The 11,579-nt window shown below is 44.0% G+C and overlaps 1 protein-coding gene across 1 annotated transcript; it reads left to right on the top strand.

The window, feature by feature from the left end:
- The first annotated feature begins 752 nt into the window (after positions 1–752).
- prr15la (proline rich 15 like a) lies at positions 753–7,495 on the top strand. The gene is made up of 2 exons (XM_010874628.4): positions 753–987; positions 6,027–7,495. The coding sequence occupies exon 2, from the start codon at positions 6,065–6,067 to the stop codon at positions 6,398–6,400; it is 336 nt and encodes a 111-aa protein (XP_010872930.1). The 5' UTR covers positions 753–987; positions 6,027–6,064; the 3' UTR covers positions 6,401–7,495.
- The last annotated feature ends 4,084 nt before the right edge of the window (positions 7,496–11,579 follow it).

The raw sequence follows: 11,579 nt of genomic DNA, 5'->3' as shown, positions 1-11,579 counted from the left end.
ACGAATGCACTGAATGTGGATGACAATGGGTCCTGGATTCATGGCTGCCATTTTGGGTCTTCTCACCAGCTGTCTTGGAGATAATTCGATAGTGTAGTTGATGCTTGTGTTCTGGTGGATTTTGTTGAGCCTCCTGGCAAGGCGGGGGAGTAGAGAACATGCGCTTTGCCCACGTGTTGATTTTGTGTGTGTGTTTCTCTACACCTGTGTGTCGTATGTTCTGTTGTGCGATATGGACACAAGTGTGATTTATGTTTCCAAGAAAGCATCTGCACAACATACACCAACACCACAAATGTAACCCTTGGAGGGACTTCCTTAATGCCTCGGAGGGCAAAGCCATTTGGTTAAACATTAACCAATGTCCTACTTCTGAGGGAGTATTCAAATGATTAAAAATGAACATGACTTGATATATAATAGCGCAGAGATTGATAACCACAAATAATGTTTCAAGTCTGCTAGCGCTCCTTAAAATAACAGATCGTATATAACAAAAAAGCCCTCAGTCTGACTGAACCAGCTGCACATTTGCATTACAGGCAGTAAAGGTGTTGTCAGTGTGATTTGTTAAAACATTTAGTAAGAGGTGCAGACCTATTTATGTATGCTATACTCTGTTTCTTCCTGGTTCTGTTTACCCATGTCCAAGTGGGTGGGATCTATAATGTTCAGCTGAATGTGTGTGTGTGTGACAGGGGGGCGGGACGAAGCTTGCACCTGTACCTTTACACCTGGCTATCAGAGAGAGAGAGAGAGAGAGAGAGAGGGAGAAATAGACTGAACAGGGGAGCAGGAAGAAGACTGAGGATAGCAACATTGCAAAAGAGTGGAAGAAGGTTCTGCAGTAGTTGAGAGTGGATGATAAAGGCAATGAACTGACATGTTGAGGAACTGATGTGTTTGACCTTCAGAGCAGGACTTCTCCCATAAACATTTTTCAAGCTCTGGGAGGAAGGTCACATCCGGCTGTCCACACACACTCAGGTGAGTATCACACACATTCATATGTACAGCACTACACTGTTAACATAACAAATACACACAGTACAAATTCAGCAGGTTTATATATCTTTCTTAGCCCTGTCGAAAAAGTTGCCTTCTGTACTTGGCACGTTGAACCCGATTCAAACTGGACTTTGCTCGGCCCCGCGTGTGATTAGGGCCGAGGGCTTTTGAAAACGGAACTATCTGAGCACACGCGCGGCGAGTCAACAACGCCGTTAGCTCATGGTGCACCTGACTGCCTCCACTGTACCTTGCAGACCACACGCAAGACTCTATTTCTACACTCATTTCTAAGGTGTACGAGGTGCCCGCCAACCACGCCCGCTGTATAAAACACTTGTTACAGCCAAACTTGCCGCGACAAGTATTTAATGTGTGAATTCCCAGATAAGAGCCTGGCAGCGGCGGAGAGTTAACAGTGTAACTTGCCCATCAGTGGCTGTAGCCAGTCTGAACACACAGGACCTGTAGAGAACACACCTTTCATATGGTTCCACCAAACGACTCACTTGAGTGCAAGTTCGCAACCTGCAATTTAAAAGAGAATATATATATATATATATATATATATATATATATATATATATATATATATATTTTTTTTTTTTTAAGCGTGACTAATTGTGTTATGTAGTTTGTTTGATTTATTTGCTGGGCGAGAAGGGAATACATGGAAAAGAGACTGCCTTTGGCAACAAGATGTCAGGGCCATATGGAAACGGGAATTGTGCGTTTTAGAGAATCAGTCATTGAATGTCTATGGCTGACTGACCATCTGGAATTGCAAGTCCTAGACTTTGGCACTTCTGAGCAGTCACTTAGCCAAAGCCATAAAATGACTGATTCCCTAAAATTAAGATTTAGTGTTTCCTTATGGCCATGGGGAGGCAACTCCGATACTGGTGGGATTAAACATTTTCAGTTTTCATTCTCTCCTAATCCCAAACCTTTTCATGTGGTGCAGATAGACTAGGTAATCATTTAGTTGGATGGTTTTGGGGTGGAAGCAATTTAGTATTGTTACGTGGAGGTAGAAGCTGTAGCAGGTTCATGTCTAACAGCCTTATGTATTGGGTGTAGAAGCTGTACAGGTTCACGTCTAACAGCCTTATGTATTGGGTGTAGAAGCTGTACAGGATCACGTCTAACAGCCTTATGTATTGGGTGTAGAAGCTGTACAGGATCACGTCTAACAGCCTTATGTATTGGGTGTAGAAGCTGTACAGGTTCATGTCTAACAGTCTTATGTATTGGGTGTAGAAGCTGTACAGGTTCATGTCTAACAGCCTTATGTATTGGGTGTAGAAGCTGTACAGGTTCATGTCTAACAGCCTTATGTATTGGGTGTAGAAGCTGTACAGGATCACGTCTAACAGCCTTATGTATTGGGTGTAGAAGCTGTACAGGTTCATGTCTAACAGTCTTATGTATTGGGTGTAGAAGCTGTACAGGTTCATGTCTAACAGCCTTATGTATTGGGTGTAGAAGCTGTACAGGTTCATGTCTAACAGCCTTATGTATTGGGTGTAGAAGCTGTACAGGTTCATGTCTAACAGCCTTATGTATTGGGTGTAGAAGCTGTACAGGTTCACGTCTAACAGCCTTATGTATTGGGTGTAGAAGCTGTACAGGTTCATGTCTAACAGCCTAATGTATTGGGTGTAGAAGCTGTACAGGTTCACGTCTAACAGCCTTATGTATTGGGTGTAGAAGCTGTACAGGTTCATGTCTAACAGCCTTATGTATTGGGTGTAGAAGCTGTAAAGGTTCACGTCTAACAGCCTTATGTATTGGGTGTAGATGCTGTACAGGATCACGTCTAACAGTCTTATTGTTTGAGGGTATAAGGATTACAGGATCGTGTTTACCAGTCTTATGTATTGGGGATGGAAGCAGTACAGGATTGTGTTTACCAGTCTTATGTATTGGGGATAGAAGCAGTACAGGATCGTGTTGAACAGTCTTTTGTCTTGGGGGTAGAAGCTGTGCAGGGTCATGTTTAACGGTCTTATATCTCGAAGGTGGAAGCTGTACAGGGTCATGTTTAACTGACTTATATAAGCAGTATAAGCTGTTAAGGATTCCCGTTTGTTCCAGACATGATACAGCAGTACTGGTGATTCTTCAGTAACAGGGAAAACTGCAGGATTGGTTGGAGTCTGATGCTGCCTGGTACAGAGTACATCTGCATAACCCTCTATAGCGCCTTGCATTTTCATGCCATGCTTCTACCATACCAAGACCCCAACTTTGTTACTTGAAAACAGTTGTATTTCTGTTCATTTCTAAAATGATGTTTACTATGTTACTTCAGCCCCTGCCCATCTGCTCAGACAGAAATCCCACCCACAGCTAAATCTAGTTGCTCAGACAAAATGTAATAAAACCCTTTCTCATAGCTAGCTATCTGGCCTGGGTAGTTGTTATTATCATTATACAGTGAATACATTACAATGGATTAGCATCCTTAAAGTGGAGGCCTGTGTTAGCTGGTGAGAATTATTGCAGTGTATAAACTAAAGGAACACACTGCAGAAAGTGTGGTTTCACTAAAACTGTTCAAAAATAGTGTGCCTTTATAAGGATTCAAACCCCATAGCCTTGAGTTCCTGAACGTTTCACATTAAACTGTACGCTATTGAAATAATGAAAGACCTCACAGTGATTTCTTCCATAAATATTTTTTTTTATGCACCTAGATGCCAAAAGCACTTTTTCACAAAATCATTTACTGGGAGTTTAACATACTCAGGGCAACTCATCTTGACTGTGTACCCTACAGTGCCCAGTTCTACTTTCAAAGCCTAAGAAAAAAATCTGAGCTTGGTTTTCTATGTGTTCAGTAAACCCCAGTGTTTAAAGCAACGTAAAACTGTAGAAACTACAGGAACCATGGCTAAACCAGTCTGCTATTTTAGCAAGGCTGGTGGTCAGGTATCTGAAAATGGGGAGATAAGTAGCTTACCATCCTACTGTTAGCACATCTAACCGATAAAATAAACGTACATTTTAGATCAAATCCCAAACCAGCAAGGTGACAAATCTGTAATTCTGTCCTGAGCAAGGCAGGGAAGCCTAAATGTATTCTCTGAATGCAATTTGATTCTTTAACAAACATGTCAGGCTGAAAAATAATTTCATTTTAAAGTCCAGAAAAATATCACCTGTAATCAACAAATGGTCCCACTTAAGGCAGAATGGGGCCAGACATATCTTAAAACATCATGCTGAGGTAGATGAATAAAGGCCCAAACTGTTGAATGGTTCACCCTGGGTTTGGTTTTATACAGGAAACCACTTAAAGTAACTCAAACATTAACATGTTGGCCCAGCGTATCCGATGTCTTGCCATGAGATGAAAACAAAATCAGTCCTGGCTTCTGTTTGCTCATCTATAAACCCAAACCCAGCACCCAGCTATCAGGCCAAAAGTCATCTGCAGCCCAAGAGACCTAGAAAAGAACATTAGCATATTCTATGGAAATGTCCACACTGTTGCTAGGCAACAGGCTGGTAACAGCCCACTCCTTTCTTGTAGAGGGAGTGACAAAAAGCAGTGGCTTTTATCTTTATCCTGCTAGGGATAGAACTCTCTGTGTGTGTGTGTGTGTGTGTGTACTACATGTATTTGCTATAAGTGTGTTCCTCTGTCCACATGTAGGACTTTGAGGGTACATTGTCTGTGCAGTGTGTGTGTGTATGCTGTGGGTATACAGCACAAACCCACAGCATACAGACAATACAACCTGCCCTGTAACACAATGAGCCACCAAACTCTCCCACGACTGCAACCACCATGAAGTCTGGAGTTCATTTATGGACCCACAAAGACACGCCACAAAAGAGTAGGCTACAAAAAAAAAAGAAAACACAACAAATGACAATTGAACGTTTAACCTAGACGCTTGACTTTTATCTGAAAGCCGCCATTGTTTTGTAACACTAAACAGAAACTGACTGTAATGAATAGTTAGTTTGAACCAAGGCCAAGGGAGTCTTCAGCACGAAGGTACGGTTAATTAATGCACAAAACAAACGACTCTGTCAAGATGGAACAAACCCTAAACTCCTGCCTAATCTCAGCCTATTTTGTGCTCTTATAATTCACACAAGCGTCAAATAGATTAAAGTGAGCATTCCCAGAGAAGTACGGCAGCAGGTACTGGCAACAGGTACTGGTACAGACTCAAAGAGCAGCCACCTCAGTGCCAGAGGCTGGGCTACATGTGGATGTCGTCCAGTCCCAGAAAGGGTTCGGCTGAAACACGAGGCGCAACGCTCTATCAGCAGCCGGGCCATTTACCTCCACCGACACAGACCAGGAGTAACCTGAACACTAGCGGGGCCCCGTCATTCCTTCACCATATGCTGGCCATCATGTTACCCTGAAATATTCAGGAGGGCTCGGTCCGCTACCTCCGCCCCTGAGACGGGTCTGTCTAATCTAGGTTTCTGAGGTGGCTGGTGTCGAGACTCAGGTTTCTCTACGATAAGGGCTGATGGTAAGAGGTGTTGCCGGAGTTTTCATGGATAATGGGAGGGGACTACTGTGGGGATTTTTGTAACTCAACATCACATCATCCTTGCCTCAACGCTTCCTCTCGTATCACCTTGTTCACCCCTCCAACCTTACCTCACACCTCTCTCAACATCCTTCATCCTTTTTTCTAATCCTTCTCTCATCCCGCAAAAAAAGTGAATCTCCACCCACGCATGTCCATTGCCTGTGACCTTATACACCTGACCTGACCTTTCAACCCAGTGAAACTGCCCTCTAGTGGTGTGAAGTGACATCTCAAATAAACATAACAATGTAAAAAACTATATTAAAATGGCTCTTACAAGAATGGTCTTTTCACTGCTGCTATCATTGTATATTTGGTTGACTAGGTCTTTGTTTTAGCATTTTCCTGTCCTGCGATAGGAAAATTGCTGATGTTAGCTACCAAGCTAGTTAATATTTAACCTATTCAAATTCTTCCCCTCCCTGTCCCATCTTTATCCCCACACATACCCAGGGTCCACTGCTCTCCTTCCCTCTCACATCGTGTGGCTCATGGCAGACCCATCGCCTGGATGGTGGAAGCTGACCTTCCTGCGGAAGAAAAAGTCGGAACCAAAGGTCCTGTACGAGATCCCAGCAGAGCATGGCAGCAACACCCCGGGCCACAGTGGAGCCCCCGGACCAGGAGGGGGCGCCACAGATGACAGCCAGTTCAATGCCCGCCTGGAGAGGATAGTGGACAAAACAGCCACCAAGGGACGCCACGTCAAAGTGTCCCACTCTGGCCGATTTAAGGAGAAGAAGAAGGTGCGAGCTACGTTAGCAGAAAACCCGGATCTGTTCCCTGGTCATGAGCCTAGCGACGAGAACGTCCGGGCCGGGAAATAAAAGCTCATATGCATAGTTTGCTAAATGACTAAAATGTCATTTAAATGTAATAATAATTATGATATGCCATTCAGCAAACATAAATACACAGAATGGCCACACAAACACAGATGCCTTCCCAAGCTCTCTTTCAAACACTGAGGCCTTCCCAAGCTCTCTCTCACTCTCTCTAGCAAAGAGGCCTTCCCAAGCTCTCTCTCAAACACAGAGGCCTTCCCAAGTACTCTTTCAAACACAGAGGCCTTCCCAAGTACTCTTTCAAACACAAAGACGTTCCATGCTTCTCTCCAAAACATGCACAGTGATTAAATCACTTCACACAATCTTTGTACCTCAGTCAGTAACACTCAGAAGCAACAACTGCAATCCCATTGGAACACGTCAACACAGCGGATCTATTCTGTATCCCCACACAAGGCTGACTGAGGCTCTATGTAGGACGTATTTTAGCATCGCTCTTTCTTCAGTCCATATGATCAATGTCTGTCTATCTCATTCCTCGACCAAATGTACACAAACCTACTATATTTACAGAAGAACACTATTAGTCTTCCCCCACCTTTAAACATTTAACGTACCAGCAGAGCTGGTAGGAGTTTAGGCCACCCAAGACAATATGGAAGGTACAAAGTGAATGTTGTTGCCTAGGTTACTGCCTTGTCACCTGGGGGGTCTGTCTCCCTAACGACCAACTGTCATGTGTCATTCAACATCATAAGGAGTGGGATCAGAGAGGCTTCACAGATGAATTTAAAACCTGAGTTTATATATTATTTAAGATAGAGTATATATACTATTCATGGGTAAGAAGGCTTCTCTTTTACTTTGGAATTTATCCTCAAATGAGACAAGTAATATTAATAATATTATCAGTATAGTAATAGTTTTTCATACTATTGCACTTTTTAATGTAAACACGAAGGACTTCTATATAAATAAACTGCAAGCTTTACAAATAACTCTTTATGCATTTCATCTGTGACTATGTCATTTGACTTATCAAGACATTGGTGGAGGCGGTCAAACAAAACAATACCAGACAGAAGGGACATTTTCCCTGCAAAGACAAAAAAAGTACTGTATATTTCATTTCATTTGTACATTCTATGCTCATTTACAAAATGTTTGTTATTTTGTAAAATACAGATTGGTTTAACTGTTTTATAAATAAAATCTAAGTCTGATTTTATTGAAATTATGTTGCCTTGTCCTGTTATTTTTAATTACCAAATGAAGCAAGAAAATGTATCTGATTAAAAATGGCATATGTGTGAGCCATTTATTGTAGTGTCAGAGTTCACTGCAAAAGTGTAAATATACAGAACAAAATGATGAATTCCACATTTCTTGCGCTGAGATAAAAAGATCATGTAAACAGAAATGTTCTTTTCGAGAGAAATAACCTCTTCTACAGTAACTAAATTATTTGAAAATGTTACATGTTGCATAACTGGGATTGTAAAGTTTGTGTTATCGAATACGTAGTTTCCAGGATGACCTGAAGAAAGTATACATCACAGACATGTTGAAGATGAGGCGCCAGAACATGGCCACCGCTGGCAGCACTCCAGTTATCAACAAAGCTAATTGGTGAAATAACACAGAAAGGGAAAACCTCAATAGCTTGCACCTCACATTCTGTTTTTATCTCTCCTTATCTCCTTAAACCCCATAGAAGGTAAGAGGGAAGGGACCACTGGCTTTCTCATCCAATGGTTTTGAGATGGAGTCTAGGAGTGTTTGTTAGAGATCTCCTTCCAGTGCTGCCCTCTAGTGGATACAACTCCATTGTCCATCTCAGGATGGTACCGTGAATAGGCACTGCAGTGGGTCCAAAATTGAGAAATACTACTGATGTTTAAGAACATGAAACAACACACAGTCCATATAGCCTATTAATAATACAGATTTTATCCATGCCAATTTTCATGCTTGTATTGTCCTTTGCACCTGCCGTTCTGGAATTATTCACTACTGTGTTTCAAATATAATGTGTAAATCATATTAGGGAATTATTTTTATCAACCACACTGTGCAATTTAAAACAGTGGAAACGTTTGATATGTCTCCTATATAACATTGAGGATGTTTTATGATTGACCACTAGAGGGCAGTGATTGTACAAGGCTTTTACAGTGACTATTGCTGTGACTATTACTATGACTATTGCAGTGAATCTTAGGAAGACAAAAATAAAGGTGTGATCCACACGCCAGGACCAAAAACTAATTTCAATGAGTCACACCGGGAAGTTCAACAAGCCAATCACAAAATGCTGGTGGTTTGGAGCCCATTTACAAGGGATTATAAGTATTTACCATCATAATATTGTAGTCTCAAAGTACACCAAACATGACAAATGAGTAAAAATACGAATCAAATATGAATGAATGAATTTTGAAACACTGAATAATAAACCCACCCTGATTAAAAAGTTTGTGGATCTGACAGTAGGCAGGCAGTGTCAGAGACAGACAGACAGATAGATGGACAGAGACAAATAGATGGACAGAGACAGTAAGACGGACAGAGACAGAGAGACAGACACAGACTGAGAGACAGACACAGACTGTCAGTCCTAAGTAAAAGCCAAATTGGATTCCTCCCCAAAAACCGAACAACAGAACATATACACTCACCTAAAGGATTATTAAGAACACCATACTAATACTGTGTTTGACCCCCTTTCGCCTTCACAACTGCCTTAATTCTACGTGGCATTGATTCAACAAGGTGCTGAAAGCAATCTTTAGAAATGTTGGCCCATATTGATAGGACAGCATCTTGCAGTTGATGGAGATTTGTAGGATGCACATCCAGGGCACGAAGCTCCCGTTCCACCACATCCCAAAGATGCTCTATTGGGTTGAGATCTGGTGACTGTGGGGGCCATTTCATTACAATGAACTCATTGTCATGTTCAAGAAACCAATTTGAAATGATTCGAGCTTTGTGACATGGTGCATTATCCGGCTGGAAGTAGCCATCAGAGGATGGGTACATGGTGGTCATAAAGGGATGGACATGGTAAGAAAAAATGCTCAGGTAGGCCGTGGCATTTAAACGATGCCCAATTGGCACTAAAGGGCCTAAAGTGTGCCAAGAAAACATCCCCCACACCATTACACCATCACCATCAGCCTGCACAGTGGTAACAAGGCATGATAGATCCATGTTCTCATTCTGTTTACGCCAAATTCTGACTCTACCATCTGAATGTCTCAACAGAAATCGAGACTCATCAGACCAGGCAACATTCTTCCAGTCTTCAACTCTCCAATTTTGGTGAGCTTGTGCAAATTGTAGCCTCTTTTTCCTATTTATAGTGGAGATGAGTGGTACCCGGTGGGGTCTTCTGCTGTTGTAGCCCATCCACCTCAAGGTTGTGCGTGTTGTGGCTTCACAAATGCTTTGCTGCATACCTCGGTTGTAACGAGTGGTTATTTCAGTCAAAGTTGCTCTTCTATCAGCTTGAATCAGTCGGCCCATTCTCCTCTGACCTCTAGCATCAACAAGGCATTTTTGCCCACAGGACTGCCGCATACTGGATGTTTTTCCCTTTTCACACCATTCCATTCCATCATTCCATCATCTTCCGCTTATCCGGGGCCGGGTCGCGGGGGCAGCAGTCTAAGCAGGGATGCCCAGACTTCCCTCTCCCCAGACACTTCTTCTAGCTCTTCCGGGGGGACACCGAGGCGTTCCCAGGCCAGCCGGGAGACATAGTCCCTCCAGCGTGTCCTAGGTCTTCCCCGGGGTCTCCTCCCGGTGGGACTGGACCGGAATACCTTCCCAGGAAGGCGTTCCGGAGGCATCCGAAACAGATGCCCAAGCCACCTCAGCTGACCCCTCTCGATGTGGAGGAGCAGCGGCTCTACTCTGAGCTCCTCCCAGGTGACCAAGCTTCTCACCCTATCTCTAAGCCACAGGTGTCAAACCGGTTCCACGGAGGGCCGAGTGTCTGCAGGTTTTCGCTCTCACCTTGTACCTGATTGATTAATTAGTTCACTAATTGGTTAATTTCTACCCCCACCTGGTTGTTCAGGTCTGACCTGGGAACCAATTTAAAGGAAAACCCAAAGACCTGCAGACACTCGGCCCTCCGTGGAACCGGTTTGACACCCCTGCTCTAAGGGATCGCCCAGCCACCCTGCGGAGAAAGCTCATTTCATATCTTGTCCTTTCGGTCATGACCCAAAGCTCATGACCATAGGTGAGAGTAGGAACGTAGATTGACTGGTAAATCGAGAGCTTCGCCTTGCGGCTCAGCTCTTTCTTCACCACGACAGACCGATACATTGACTGCATTACTGCAGAAGCTGCACCGATCCGTCTGTCAATCTCCCGTTCCATCCTTCCCTCACTCGTGAACAAGACCCCTAGATACTTAAACTCCTCCACTTGAGGCAGGCACTCTCCACCAACCTGAAGTGGGCAAGCCACCCTTTTCCGACTGAGGACCATGGCCTCGGATTTGGAGGTACTGATTTTCATCCCCACCGCTTCACACTCGGCTGCAAACCGTCCCAGTGCATGCTGAAGGTCCTGGTTTGAAGGAGCCAACACGACAACATCATCTGCAAAGAGCAGAGACGAAATTGTGTGGTCCCCAAACCTGACACCCTCCGGCCCCTGGCTGCGCCTAGAAATTCTGTCAATAAAAATTACGAACAGAACCGGCGACAAAGGGCAGCCCTGCCGGAGTCCAACATGCACTGGGAACAAGTCTGACTTACTGCCGGCAATGCGGACTAAGCTCCTGCTTCGGTTGTACAGGGACCTGACAGCCCTTAGCAAAGGACCCAGGACCCCATATTCCCGAAGCACCCTCCACAAGATGCCGCGAGGGACACAGTCGAATGCCTTTTCCAAATCCACAAAACACATGTGGATTGGTTGGGCAAACTCCCATGAACCCTCCAACACCCCGTAGAGGGTATAGAGCTGGTCCAGTGTTCCACGGCCCGGACGAAAACCACACTGTTCCTCCTGAATCCGAGGTTCTACTATCGGCCGTATTCTCCTCTCCAGAACCCTGGCATAGACTTTCCCGGGGAGGCTGAGAAGTGTGATCCCCCTATAGTTAGAACACACCCTCCGGTCCCCCTTCTTAAAAAGAGGGACCACCACCCCGGTCTGCCATCCCAGAGGCACTGTACCCGACCGCCATGCGATGTTG

The sequence above is a fragment of the Esox lucius genome, chromosome 11, assembly GCF_011004845.1.
Source record: "Esox lucius isolate fEsoLuc1 chromosome 11, fEsoLuc1.pri, whole genome shotgun sequence".
NCBI classification, from domain to species: domain Eukaryota; kingdom Metazoa; phylum Chordata; class Actinopteri; order Esociformes; family Esocidae; genus Esox; species Esox lucius.
The sequence above is the reverse complement of the archived record's forward strand: the minus strand, read 5'-3'. Positions and strand labels throughout refer to the sequence as shown.